General features: G+C 41.9%; 2 protein-coding genes across 3 annotated transcripts in view; both read right to left on the bottom strand.

Annotated features, from left to right (window-relative positions):
• Positions 1-2,076: 2,076 nt before the first annotated feature.
• On the bottom strand, positions 2,077-5,877 carry RBMXL2 (RBMX like 2). The gene has a single exon (XM_042958826.1). It carries the CDS (start codon positions 5,693-5,695, stop codon positions 4,514-4,516), a length of 1,182 nt encoding a protein of 393 aa, XP_042814760.1. The 5' UTR covers positions 5,696-5,877; the 3' UTR covers positions 2,077-4,513.
• A 4,154-nt stretch (positions 5,878-10,031) lies between these two features.
• The window catches only part of NLRP14 (NLR family pyrin domain containing 14), a 70,268-nt gene continuing 65,085 nt past the window's right edge, over positions 10,032-15,214 (bottom strand). For both annotated transcript variants that reach the window (XM_042958823.1, XM_042958825.1), the window contains one exon: positions 10,032-10,427. In XM_042958823.1, the coding sequence (XP_042814757.1) occupies positions 10,382-10,427 (46 nt within the window). In that variant the 3' untranslated portion in view covers positions 10,032-10,381. The remainder of the gene's footprint in view (positions 10,428-15,214) is intronic.

Genomic DNA, 15,214 nt, shown 5'->3' with positions numbered 1-15,214 from the left:
TTTAGTAAATCTGATCAGTAGTGCATTCCACACTCCTCAATGCTCTGTAGTTGCTATAGTTTATTTTTTGCACTTGATACCCATATTAAATGTTACCCTCAAAATATTTATACTCAGAATAATTTTTAAAGAGTTGTTAGATGTGCTATAAGAGAAATTATATTCAGAAACTACGTCACCACAAACAATACATGAATTCTGAAAGGAATACCGACTACCATTGGGTTCACACAATCTGATTCTGCTTGGTGAGTTCTTAAATATGCTCAAAAGAGTCAAGAACAGAGTAACTGTCCCCACAAAGGAAATTGCTGTGCAAGAGAAGGAAAATCACATCACCTTTTTTAATATAAAGACTAAAAGGGTAGCAGCATGAACCTCACATAATCTAATGGCTGAGACATATTAGAGGCCCCAGGTAGAAGGAATACAAGCAGAAAATTCTTTCCCATTTTACTTGGCCTGAGGCAAGGGAAGAAAGGGAGCTACTGTGCTTTAGAAAGGAGGTCTGCCTCCAGCACTCTAGGAGAGTCCCGGGACCCAAAACAGGATTCAGGCTGCAATCAGAGATGGAAGATGTTCAGGCCTCACCTGGTGGGGAACACTCAGTGATGTTGTTGGTTGCCACATGGACACTTTCGATCCTCCTGGAACCCTATTTTGGACAGAAGGAATGTGGAGATAGGGTCTCAGGAGTAGGCTGAGTCAAGCACAAGATAGAGAACACAAAGGTTTTGGCTAGGAGATGCACATTCTTTAAATTACATCCAGTGGGTAAGTCCTGTGAAACACCTGGTTTGCTCTCCCTCGCTCATCATCATGAAAGAAATTACAAGCAAGAGTTTTCAATCGCTAGATCTCTTATATACTTTCCTACAAAAATAGCTTTATACAGTAATTTCCAGTAAAGAAGAATTGGGGCTGCTCTATTGCACACATACATGAGAAATCCATAGCCTCTGTATGCTGTCTTGAACTCATCTAAGCTCTGCAGGAGTCTTTATTTCCAAATGTTTACATCACTTTTTAAAAAGCTATTAATAGTTTTAATATTCAGGAGATTAGGCTTCAGAAATTGGCATTTTGTTAATTGGAAAAAGGTTTTCATCGTTATTATACTTCAGAAAGAATGTCAAAGGGGAAAACTACACTCTCCTCTAAGATCTGGTTCTCAGACATGCAAATTCTACCCCTGAGGTTATGGTGAGCTAGCTATGAGCCCAGTCTGGGACAGGAGCTTCTATAAAGAGTCAAACAGAATAAGGCATCACCCATAAACAAAGTCAAGAGGGAGAGTCATTGTCAAGAGTGTTGCAACTGAAAGGCAGGTTCAGGACAATAGTTAACATTTTTGAGTAGCCATTACATGCTGGTGCTGTGCTAAGCTCTATTTTTCATATTAAAGTTTGTATTTACTTATATTTATATATATATCAAAATTATGGAATATCAAAGATATGCTAATGTACACACCACAGAAATTTAAGATGTCAACATTGTCATTTTTGCTTAAAGTCCACCTGTTAAAGAAATAAAACAATGCATATTCGGCTAAGACCCACTCCTCATCCATCCCACCTTCCTTTCCTCACACTGAACTTGACTTTTCATGTATCACTCCAATCATAGGTTTTTTCATTACACTTGTATTTATGCAATTTGCCTTTCCACCCAACAAATACTTTGATATTTACCTATGTTGATACATGTGGATCTGGTTGATTCACATTAGCTTCTACACTGAACTTTATTATAATAAGTCTCAGTTAATCCACTCCAGGTAGGCTGTTTCTACTCTTTTAACATTCAGAGGGCAGTGATCTTGTGGTTAACTCCTGGTGTACATGTGCGAGTTTCTCTAGATCCTCTCCTTGGACTTTCTGAGTTGTAAGGTATGCACCCTCCAACTTTACTAGGCATTGCCAAAATTATTTCCAAAGTGATTATGTCAATTTCTACCTCTATCAGAAAGGTATCAGTCCTTTTGCCCCCTTATTTTTCCCTTGGTGTTTTCTTTCTTAATGGTTTCTAAGCACTCTTGGGATTATTTCAATGCAAATACGTTCTTCGAATTTATGGTTTTACATTTCACTTTATTAAATGTCCTATCATTAAAAAATATCTTAAGAATATGGAAAATTCTAGCAACATGATTTCCTTCGAGGTTTGTGTTTATGTCAAAAGTTCTCTGCCCCAGGATGATACAGTTTTTCTTTATTTTCTTCTAAATATTTTTTAAAAATTTCCTCTTCAGGTTTATATCTTCAAACCATCTAGAATGTATTTTTTGTGTATGCTCAGTTAGGGGATCTCGTTTTATCTTTTTACAAAGAGATAGCCATTAAAAACAAAACAAAAAAAAAGTCCATCCTTTCATCAATGACTTTTAAAGCTACCTCTGTCATATATCATGTTTTTGTATGCAAGTGGGCCTATTTATGGGCTGTCTTGGCTCTGTTGGTCTGTCTACCCTTGTCTGTTGATATCACACAGCTTAAGTTACTATAGCTTTATAACAAGTTTTGATTATCTGGTAGGGTGAGTCCTTTCTAATTATTGTTTTTTTTTTCAGAATCACTTTGGCTCTTCTTGCTCTTTATTCCACCATATGAAGCTTTAGATAAATCTCCCATTAGTGTCTCTTTCTTACCTGTTTCTTAAAAATTTGTGGTGAATGAAGTCATTTTCTTTTTCTTTTTCTTTTTTTTTTAGTTTTGTGGCTGGTTAGCCAAATCTTTTATTCAGTATTCCATCGTAGATCACACAAATAAATGGGTATTACTGGGAAAGAGAAGGGAGCTGTGTGGAAAAATCATGTTGTAACTTCACTTGAAGTTGTACTGATTTTCCAAATTAATTTGGTGAGGTTAAGAATAGTTATGATAAAAAGTGTTCCCAACCATGACATGATACAAACCTCCATTTATTTAGTCTTTTTATAGGTCCTTCAATAAACGTTAATAAGTTTTCCATAAAGGTATTACACATTTTGCCTGAGTGATTCTGGATTTTTTTTTTTTTTTTTTTTTTTTAGCTATTTCTTGCATTTGATCTTCTGGGCCAGTAATGCAGCCTTTCCTATAATTCACCTACTTTATTATTTTGTCAAAAAGTCATGTTTTTGGAGTTGTGTATGTGAGTGTGTTACATTCAGATCTCTTTAAGTACTTTTTTGTTGTGCAGGTGCTCATCTGTTTCCTCCAGCAATTACTATGCAAAACATGAGTCCTACTATTTTAACCTGATCCTTCTTTCTCTGGCGACTAGAGCTCCTTGACTGTGCAATTACCTCTCTCTCAGATAAACAGGGAAATTCCACAGGTGCTGACTGGAAAAAGGTGTTTCTTGCCCTGAGGTTGGGATAGAAAGTGGAGACTGTTACATCCCTCCTGAGGCACCCTGGGGGAAGCCTCTCTGATCTTTATCTGTTCAAGCCCTTCTCCCCAGCTTAACAGTGCAGAACACTCAACCCATCCCCAGGTCCCTCACACCAGGATGAGTTCCTCAGACGTTGAAATGCCAAGCTCTCTCAAGAATTCTCTGAGCTTCTGAGCTCTGATGCTGCTTCACATTTGGTTCCTCCACCCCCAAGGGCAGAAGACTAATTCTCTCCATAGGAGCCAGCTAGCTGGCTCTAGAGCCAAGGGCAAGTAGCGTGGAGTTAGGTACAGAAGCCATTATGATCCCCAAATTCACCATTGGTGTATTTTCTACTTGGCTCTTAATAATTTGTTGGTGGTGAAAATAAATGCGATTAATTGATGTTTGTCTGGGATTTCTGCAGCTCTGTGGTTGGTTGGCCAACTCTGTAATTTAGTATTCCATCCTTGTTCAACATATATGAATAGTATTTTGGGGAGCAAGGGAACAGGAGATTCTGCAGATTCTCAAAGTAAAGGCAAAAAGACAACATATGCCCAGCATTATCCACTTGCTTTTTTTAGACTTAAGAGTGAACAGAGCTTTTTTTAAATAGGCATCTAAATGATTTTTGTTGTTGTTGCTGGTCATTTTTTTTAAATACTGGGAACACTGAGTCTCAGTCTGAAAAATACCCTGAAATCTTAAGAGTAGCATATACCAGTGCCCTTCCATTCCCTGCCCCCCCCCCCCAAATCTTGTTGCTTTCAATTAACAGACTGATCCATTTTTCCATTTTTGGTGGGCAGAGACTGTCTCATTTATCAGGAAAACTTAGAAGAGAGGAAGCCTTTAGAAGAATTTTTACTTGGAAATATAAGAAGACTAGTACGCAGGTTCAAGTCATACTTTTAACATGAGCTTGTTGAAAGAAACGTTAACAATTCCAAAACGCAATTAAACGAGTTTTAACTTTTTCCTCCCAAAAAGCACAAAAAATATGGAGAGGAAGTGAACAGGAAATTTTAAAATTTTTTAAAAGGTAAAAACAACTCTTCCTTGTACTAATCCTTGGGTAGTTAGCATACAACTGACTCTTCTTTTCGTTAGTTTCTTTGAAAACGGAATTTTCAACTCCCAAGTCTGTTGGTACTTAGTATCTGCTCCGGGCTCCCCCTCTCTCCGAGCGGCTTCCCAGGCGGCCTCCGCCCCTGGGGACCCTGCGGCCAGAGCGGCTGTAAGAATCGCGCGGGGGAGGGCACCCCCTTTCCAAGGACGGGGAGAGCCCGCGGTCGGCTCTGCCTACCCGGTCGCGGCCCCTCGAGTAGCGGTCGCCACGGCCGCCGCCGTAACTGTCGCGGCCGCCGCCATAGGCGTCGGGCGAGCAGCCCCGGTACTCGTCGTAGCGGCCTCCCCCGCCGTACGACAGCGGAGGCCCCCGCATCGCGGCGGCGCTGCGCGGGTCCCCGTAGCTCTCGAATAGGTCTCGGTAGAAGCCTCCGCTCGGATGGTCCGAGAAGTCGCGGTCGCGCCCCCCGTAGCCGTCTCGGTCGCCATAGCCTCTCGACGGACAGTTATCCCGGGCATTGGAGTGGCCGTAATCGCGGTAGGTGTACTCTCGAGGCGAGGGAGCAAACTCGCGGGGGTCGCGGGCGCTAGGGTAGTCTCGGCTCGAGTAGTTGTCTCTGGGCGAGCAGCCCTCCTCCCGGGGACTCAGGTAGGGGTCCCGGCGCGGGGGTGGCGGCTCCCGGCGCGGTGGGCCTGCATAGCCGTCTCGCCCCCGTGCGGCCGCGGCCCGCCCACGCATTCCACCGCCGCTGCTGCGAGCCAGGCCCGACGGCGCGGCCCTCTTGGGGGGCGGCCCGGCCCTGCGTGGCGGCGGCCCGCGCTTCATGGGCAGCGAGGCCCTGGAGGACCGCGGGTCGAAATCCCCCGCGTAGCTGCTGTCGTCCGCCGGCCCGCCCCGGGATGGGGGTCGCCGCGGGCCAACGCCGCCCCGGGTCCCGCGCAGGCCCCTCGAGCGACCGCGGCTGCGGGACGGCGGCGGGGCGCCCCGCCGGCCGCTCTCAAACGCCGGCTTGGTGGCCTGGGCCACCTTGATGGCTTTACCATCCAGGGTCTTGCCGTTCATATCTCTGGAGGCAGCCTTGGCGTCTGCCGGGCTTTCGAAGGTGACGAACGCGAAGCCCCTGGACTTGCTGGTTTCTCGATCTTTCATCAAGAGCACCTCACTGATGCGGCCATACTTGCCAAACGCGGCCTCGAGGCCTTTCTCGTCGGTTTCGGGGTTGAGCCCGCCAATGAAGAGCTTCCCGGGGCGATCCGCCTCAACCATGTCGGCCAGTGGTGGGCTCGGTGGAGGGGTAAGGCAAGGGGCAACGCCCGTTGTGGCCCGGGAACCGCTAGCTGATGGCGGCTCCTACCGGTCGGGTGGAGCGTCGTCGCGTAAACGCGGTCGGCGTCCCGGCTGCGCCGGTGGAACGCTGGGGTGTATGCCTTTGGGTCTGGGTGCGCAGCCAGGCAGGGCTCTTTCTAGTCGTGATTGGCTGGTGGCCCGGGGTCGCCGTCGGGAAGGGCAGGGAAGCTTTGTGACTTTACTTCCAGCCTTTAAACTTTGGCTTCATAACCTGCCCCTGGCTTACAGCTTTTAATTCACCCCTGAAAGCTCAGCTGCAAAATGAAAAGCCGTTAAATGTGTGTGTGTGTGTGTGTGTGTGTGTGTGTGTGTGTGTGTGTGTATACATATATGTGTGTGTGTGTGTGTATTCATTCCCTATGGGTCTTAATGACAGGAATTACAGTGCATTCTAATCCAATTTACCCAAACCATTTTCAAACGAAAAAACCCAACTGAAAAATGAAATAAACGTCGAAAAATGCAGTTTGTACGTGAAAGGTATTAAGAACAAGAATTTTTTCACTTGTCAATGGGAATGAGAAGACTTGATAGTGGGGGATTGGTTGTGGGAATAGGAAAAAGAGAGAGTCATTCTTTGGATGCATAATTTTTCCCTTCTGCACCATTTTCTTCAATTTGTCAGCCTTCAGAGGGCTCAGAGTTTTATGTAGTACTGCCCTTTAATAAAAAGGTATTTCACAGAAAGCCACCTTTAGGAAAAATAAAGAGAAAACATGAGAGCTCTTGGACATTCATCAGAGTAGCACCTTAGCAAGCATAACAAGCTGAAGCCTTTGCCTCTTCCTCTCAAGAGGAGGTACATCGCAATGAAACAGAACATTTGGGTTCAAAGAAAAGTACACCATTCAAGTTTGTTCCATATGATATTCTCTGAATGGAGTAACTTGGTGAACATAGCTTTGCTTGAGATTTGACACCTAAAACCACTTTCTAAAAAAAAAAAAACTATAGTATGTTTGGGGGCTTTTTACAAAAATACTTTAGATTTTTCAAAGGCTGCTTTATGAAAAGTTAACTGAATAGTCATGAGATGTCAATGTTTGTGTCTGTAATATGTGTACATATACATGTGCACATATGTGTTATGTCGGTTTACTACTGCAGTAGCTACACAGTATTGAAAGAGGTTGTGAAAGCAGGCATTTTTATGATTTTTCTGACTTTACGGGGATTTTTCTGACTTTATGTTTTTAAGGTTTTAAGATTTTTTTAATATGCACAAATGGAAGTTAAATGCATCACATCAGTTCATGTGATAAGTTGCAGTAACAGATTTTATTAAATCATTATTGTATTTCTAAGGTAAGTCTACCTGTTTGGGATGTATTTATTTTTAAATACATTTATTTTTGTTTGCTCATACTTTACTTAGAAATTTTACATTTCTGGTTCACAAGTTCGAGACCCGCATTGGGCTCTGTGCTGTTCAGAGCCTGGAGCCTGCTTTCGATTCTGTCTCCCTCCCTCTCTGACCCTTCCCGGCTTGTGCTCGGTCTCTCTCTCTCAAAAATAAATAAACATTAAAAAAAAAAGTTTCCTCTAATTGCTGTATTTAAGTTTAAAACTACTTCTCTCTATATTACTTAACAGTATGTCCTGAGCTGTGATACATGGTATTTTCAGTTGTTCAGTTCCTACCATTTTCTCATTTTCATTTCTTTCTTGATTCATGAATTATAAAGAAGTATGTTTTCAAACTTTCAAAAACACAGATTTTGGGAGTTATTATTTCTTAACATGTTTTGTATGATTTCCATTCTTTTGTTTTTGTTGAGAATTGTTTTGTGACCTGCTGTCAGTGAGTGCGTGTGTGTGTGTGTGTGTGTGTGTGTCTGCCTGTCTGTGTAATGTTCTATATATGCCTGAGAAGAAAGTCTATATTCTCTAAATAGTGGGGTAGAATTCTTTCTTTATATTGTGCTGTTTAAATCTACCTTATCCTATTTTTATTTGATAGAATTGTCAATCACCAAGAATGGTTTTTACCTTTCCCATAATTGTGGATTTGTCCATTTCTCTTTATTTTTATGCACATTTTTGCTTCATGTAACTTAAGATTATATTGTTGGATATATATAAAAATTGAGAATTGCTATGTATTTCTGATAACTGCCTTTATTATGTAATTGATCCTCATAATCTGTAACATTTTTATTTTAATCTGTTTTGTCTAATACTTACATAGCTCAGTGTTTTTCATATCTCTTTCTGTCAGCTTACTGTGTGATGGTAACAATGCCCTTCTTGCCTTTTTTTCCCCATCCTTCTTGCATTCTCTTGTACCAAATGAATTCTTTATTCCTCTTTTTCCTCTACTAATATAGAAGCTTTGCCTTCTATTTCTATTCTTTAAATGTTTACCTAAATGTTTTTATTTAGGGCTAACTTGTAAGTTTATTTATAGAATCTTAAATTTACTGCCTGATTTTTACATATGCACATATCCATGTAACCATGACCCATATCAAGATCTATAGCATTTCCGTCACCCCAAATATTTCCCTCGTGTCCCTTTCAAAACAATACCTTCCTCCCAGAGGTAACCATAACTTATGGTGACTTATATCAACCATAACTTAGTTTTGCCTTCCCTTAAACTTTATATAAATGGAGTCATGTAAAATAAACTGTTATGTATCTGGCTTATTTCACTCACTATGTTATTTCTGTGATTCATCCATGTATTGCATGCACCAGTGGTCTGCTCTTTTTGATTTTCTAGTATTCACTATATGACTATACTACAATTTATTTTTTCATTTTCCTGTTGATGGATAGGGGCTTGTTGGGGTGGGGGTGATTCTTGTTTCCTCCAGTTCTCCCAGCACTGCCCCCCTATCCAATCAGTCCCCAGTCCCAAAATGCATCCAGACTGCACTCACTTAACTACTTCTGCACCTGTACTACCTTTATACAAATTATCACCACCTGAGGAACAATATATATACCCATTTACATACATGTACATATACATTTGGTTTTTGTCCCCACTTCCTGGCACAGAGCTCCTAAAACCTTTGGGATTTCCTGAAGGATAGATTTTCTTTTGTTATTCATCAAAGCCCCTTTTGACCACACCTGAATTTATGCTAGTAAGGTTACTCCTACTGGGGGTCCTAGATAGTTTCAGGATGGGAACTGGTAGCCTAAGGAACCTGTGATTACAGGGTTAGAACTTTGAGGTCCCCTCTACACACACACACACACACACACACACACACACACACACACACACACCAGGAAAGAGTGAGAGGCTGGAGATGTTTTTTAAATCTTTCTTTCCAGACAAAGTAAGGGACCATCGTGTGTCTGAAATTTTTGTTTCCTTTTGTTCCAGGGCTCCTCTCAAACTACTTTGGTGATGTCCCAGGAGCCCAAAGAGGCCACTACAATTCAATACTGTCTTTGGGAAAGTTTTGTCAGGGAGAAAGTAAGTAAACAGTATTAGGGCCATAGCTGCAAAGCATAAAGTCTGCAGGGGTTGGAGGGGAAGGGTGCTCAGTGAACTGGCAAGTTCCCGTACCCTTAACTAATGGTATGTTACAAAGAGTCCTGGAGCTTTATCTCAACCTCAAGGGTATACCCAGAATCTTAACAATCAAAATATTTCTTCACTGTGCTTCCAGAGCACTGGATCAGGAGTCAAGAATCACCAGATACCTAAACAAGCAAGCATACTGGAGATAAAATGTCCCGATGCTTGCTAAGTCAGTCCAGTTGTCCTGTCCCAGGGTCCTTTGGTGGCTCCGATTCAGGTCTGAGTAGGGACATCATAGAATGGTCAGAAACAGCACCAGACAATTGTTAAAGATGACAAGACAGACTTAAGTATAACTTAAACTGTATAAACTGAGCTCAGCTCCAACTCAAAGGAGACGTTTTTAAAGGGAGAAGAGAGGGAACAAAAAGGGGTGATGGAGAAGTAAAAAATGTGGGACTAACGGGCTATGGGGGAATGGAAAAATTACAGAGAGGGTTGTGGAAAATTACTGAAAATGGTTTGGAAATGTGGGTTGGGACAATATACATTTTGCAGTGTGGGAACATTGTGCTTTCTTAGACAAAGACTCAGCATGGGGGCTGGGGTCACCTTTAAAGACATGTCCCAACACAGGTGGAAACTAGGCTAGACTTACATCGAGTCTCTTAGCACAGTGTTTGGACAAGTCCTTTGTGCTGCATGGGACTTCCTAGTTCACAGAGTGACTAATTTAGGGTGGTATCTTTGGTTTTGAATGCTGCAGAGCGGAAGCACATGTTTGGACTGATACAGGACCCACAGCTCACTACTGAACAATCACTACTGGTATGGTGAAACATACCAAGTTATTCTCAAGAAAACAGCCAGCCTGGTGGATTGGTTAATATTGTAAAGTCTGAGAAGCAGGACAGTTCAGCTCCCCCCATAAATGCTAAGTGGAACACCCCACGTGAAGCATCTGATATGCTTCACATGTAAGCCATGTGGGACTGGCTTTAGGATAATCAAGATACTCACCCACTGAATATGCTGGTTACCCAGGTCATGGTAAATGTTGTGGTTAGGGGGCCCTTTTGCATAGGCATCTCATGTTACAAAATAGAGGGGCAGTCTGAAAAGCCTCATAGAATTTGTAATCTCAGCTTCCCCTCATGGGTCTTGTAGGTGCTAAAAAAAAAAAATACTAGCAATAAAATGGAGAAAGGCAGAAAGAGGGGACTTGTCCCATGGTTATTAAGAAGTGACATAAATAGAATGGACATTGATAAGGTTAACAAAAGTCTTAATGCAGCACTATCCAAGGCTGTGTAGACCAATGGGACCTCCTGCTAGTCCTTCAACATCAAAGAGCCTCAAATAAATCTGCTCTATTTACCCCCAGTTTAGAAGCATTTTAAAAGCCTGAAAGTAAAGATTACAGTGAGAAACTGAATTGGAATCTCCTGAATTAACGGTCATCCAGATCAATTAAGATAAAGATTGACAAATGGCCTAGGTCCCTGAGCTGGACACGTGCTGGAGCACAAAGGGAGCACAAAGTCTTATGAGTGGATAAATGGTCAGGAGTGGAGTAGTTTCTGGGACTCATAGACAAGGGAACCTCATGCACTGGGGTATCAAAACCCACTGGTGCATCCCTAACAGGAGCTGTAATCAGAATGAAAGAATAAAGAAATGTTAAGGGTTGATAGAGTTGAAATGGAAGTTTGGGTGAAAACTGGAATTTTTACAGAAAGTGATTGGGTCTCTGTGTCTCTTTCAGCTGAATGTATTAAATGGATGGATATTGTGTCTGGTAGGGGAATATTTCCCCTACCTAGCATTGTAAAATACAAGGCATGCCAATCCACCCTTCAAGGAATATTAGTTAGACATGCTAAATGAGGACAAATAAGACTGCCCAAACCCACACAGTGTAAAATAAAAACTGGAGTGCTGGTGTGGGACAATTCTCTGTATGAGAGACCTGTGCGGTGTGTAAACCGGGGTTATGGCAAAAGCCTATGAATGCCCCACAGTAATGACTACTGAGATTTTGGGATAGAGAATTTCCATTTGAGAGGCAGTTACTAGCTTGCTATTGGACATTAATTGAATTGCCTCTATGACTGAAGGTTATATATAATCACATCACCTCACACCCATTAGGATGGTTACTGTCAAAGAACCAAAACAAACAAAACCCCACAAAATAACAGATGTTGGCAAGGATGCAGAAAAACTGAAATGCTTGTATACTGCTGGTAGGAATGTAAAATGGTGCTGCCACTATGGGAAACAGTATGGTGTTTCTTCCAAAAAATCAAAGTAGAATTACCATATGATCCAGCAATCTCTGGGTGTATACATATATCTGGGTATATATCCAAAGACTTGAAAACAGGGTCTCAGATATTTATAAACCCATGTTCACAGCAACATTATTCACAATAGCCAAGAGATGGAAACAACTCAAGTTGCTTCAGATGAATGCACAGATGAATGGATAAACAAAATGTAGCATTTACATACAATTTAACATTAGCCTGAAAAAGGAAAGAAATCCTGACACCTGCTACAACATGGATAAACCTTGAGGACATTATGCCAAGTGAAACATGCCAGTAACAAAAAGACAAATACTGAATGATGGTTCCACTTGTATGGGGTATCTAGAGTGGTCAAGTTCATAGGAAGAGAAAGTAGAGCAGTGGCTGCTAGGAGTTGGAGGGAGGAGAAATGAGCTGTTGTGTAATTGATATAGAACTTCCATTTTGCAAGATGGAAAAGTTCCAGGGATTGGTTTTGCACAACAATGTAAATATACTTACTACTACTAAACTGTACACTTAAAAATGGTTATGATGCTAAACTTCATGTCATATGTATTTAACCATAATTAAAAATGTTTAAATAAAAAATAATGACCTTAAAACCTGAAATATCAGTGATATCTTGGGTTTGGTCAGAGAAACATGCCAATGGGGAGAGCAGTGCCCAGAAGTGTTCCATAATAAAATGGAGATGGTTTTTACAGGAATATGCTACCAGAAGAATGCAGAAAGTTACCCAGTGGATTCACAAGCAAGCAACTAGACTTTTCCCCTTGGACTGACTTTGGGACCACATGAGGAGCTCCCAGATTTTATTCTACAGATAGTGCCCTATAAACAGTTTCCCAATTGACCAACAAAAAGCTGCTTGGTTAATGGATAGCAATTCCAAGGTGAACAGACAGCATCTTATTTGAAAGGCTAAAAACTGTGTTGGAGGAAGGTAAAAATAAATCTACTTGGGAGACTGAATCACATGCGGTTTTCTTAGCAGTGACTGAAGAACTGAACAATGATAAAAGCCCCTAGGTTTGAGCTTTTACTGACTCAGTGGTGGCGTCCAATGGCCTGGCCATATGGTCAGGCAGAAGAGCAGTGGAAAACTGGCCAATTAAAGAGATGCCCCTGGGGTACCTAGCTGGCTCAGTGAGTAGAGCATGTGACTCTTGATCTTGGGGTCATGATTTTGAGCTCCACATTGCGCATAGATATTATTTAATAAATAAAAGGGGGTTTTTTTTGTTTTGTTTTTGTTTTTGTTCTTTTGGTAAAGAAAGAGATGTCCCTAGGAGGTATGGGACCAACTTTGCTTATCCAGTGGTAGATGCAAATGTTTAGAATACTATAAAAAAACCATAACAGAAGATATTGCACCAATTTGGATCACCAAGTCATATTTCTTCAGACCTAGGAGCATACTTACAGCCCATAATGTCCAACAATGAGTAGAGGGGTAACTTCCTCAGTAATAGTTTGACAGAGAATTGGAATGGGCAATTAAAACATTGGTCATCTGAAACAGGGAGATAAAGGCATGAAGGGCTCATGAGTATGTGCTCACACTCAACATAAGGAGGGCTAAGGAACTGTCCTCACTAAATACTCGTGTGTGTGTGTGTGTGTGTGTGTGTGTGTGTGTGTGTGTGTGTGTGGTGGATCTGGGGATGAGGATTGGAAGAGGATGGTAGAATGACCATGCATCTTCCCAAGGGAAGATGACTAATTACTGTAATTTTTTCCTTCTTCTTCTTATCACCTCAACTTTCTTTCTCTTAATGGGTGCAGGAGCAGGTCTTCAGCTGTAAGTTCCAGAAGCAAGGATGATTCCTAAGAAATTATATTTTATTTTTAAAAATATTTTATTTATTAATTTTGAGAGAGAGAAAGAGGCAGAGTGGGGGCGGGGGGGAAGAGAGAGAGATTGATTGATTGATTGATTGCCAGGCAAGTCCCATACTGTCAGCACAGAGCCCAATGCAGGGCTCAATTTCACCAACTGCAAGATCATGACCTGAGATCAAGAGTCTGGACACTTAACTGGCTGAGCCACCCAGGTGACCCTGTAACTAAATTTTAAACCTTATGTCAGAATTCCTAAGGATCTGATGGGGTATACCTTTACCCTATTTGGGAAAACCATGATTAGCACTGTATGCAGCTATGTCTAATGGTAAAAAAATACCCAATAATTCTGTACCTATGTAACCTTACTCTAAATAAATGGGAGTGGACTGAGGAGGAGGTACTTGCTAGACTAATATTGCTGTCTGCAATCTACAGCCGCACAGTGTGTGAACCTAACGTCCCTTCCAAAGGTGGAAAACGTTGGGAATAAATGGAGCGAAAATAAATAAATAAATGGGTTCTATAATGAGGGAAATTCAAAACTACATTAACACGTCAAAAGAGGCTCAAAGCAAGAGATGATATTTTCTCTTAGCTCAGTTAGACCAGATGCCTGAAAAATTAAATATTTTAATAATTAAAATTCCTGAAACTGCAACATTAAGTAGATGAGTATTTTATGTGTTTACATCTGTCCCCCATGTATATGTGAAAAAGAATGCTAATACTATTTTTCACTCCTTTTACAGCTACTGGCAGCAAACGGTAGTAGATCTGAATAGTTAATGAAGATGTGAATACTAGTGGACAGAGAAGTGTAGTGTTTAAATGGGGTGTCTCTTGATCAGATAGGGGGCCCCCAAATGTGGGGCAACAATCAGGTGGAAGCCTGTGGCCTGGTAGGTGGAAGAATTCACCTGAGGCAGAGCAAAGGAAACCTAAGTTTACACAATACAAAGCAGGGGAACATCAGGCAGAACAATAGAGAAGAGGCTATCTGCCTGAGGCAGTGGGTGGGGGTGGTTTTTAAAGGGGGAAGGTGAGGGGAGGTATGTCGATGTATGGAATTCTCCTTTTTGGTAACTGTGCCTAGTTGTAAATAGCCCATTGGTCAGTTAGGGCCTATGGATATTTTTGAGGTGGGTTGCCTGATGGGCCTGTCTGTATTCAGCCGGGAGGTCATTGTGGGCCCTTTCTACAGTCCATTGCTCAGGCCTGTTTGCCTAAAAGCCACCTTTACAGGAAGGGTACATTAAAGAAAGGAGAGCCAGGCAAGGGAGTGCAAGGGGATTCCCTATGGAGTATCTCACTGGCTACAGTATCCTCCACGAGAGTAACTGGACCAGGGAACCCTAGATGGGAACCCTAGATGTGGGTAGAGAAGCTCCAAGATGAAAAAAAGAAATCTATCCACTGTCAGGGAATATAGATAACATTTTGAGAAAAAGAATAATCACCTCCCTCCAATAATAATAATCATCTATGCAAAGGGCTATGCCTTGAGGAGGAAGAGTTGGAATACAAAGGAACTGCCATGAAGGTCTATTTCTCAGGGCAGAAATAGAGTCAACTGAATGAGATCCCCATCCTTCCTAAGAGGAAGGTCAGGGGAGTATCTCTGGAAACAGCACCAATACCTATGGCCTGAAACCCTAAATTCCTTTCCAGTATTTTCAGGAACTGAATTTTGGTCCAACCATCCAGACACATGGAGTGGTCTCGTAACTCTATACTATGCCACAAGCTCCTTGACAGTGAAGAGGGAGCTTCCTGGCCACTCTGCAGCTTGGGCACTGC

This window comes from Panthera tigris, chromosome D1, assembly GCF_018350195.1.
Source record: "Panthera tigris isolate Pti1 chromosome D1, P.tigris_Pti1_mat1.1, whole genome shotgun sequence".
NCBI lineage: Eukaryota > Metazoa > Chordata > Mammalia > Carnivora > Felidae > Panthera > Panthera tigris.
Note: the sequence above shows the minus strand (reverse complement) of the source record. Positions and strands in the feature narration are given on the sequence as shown.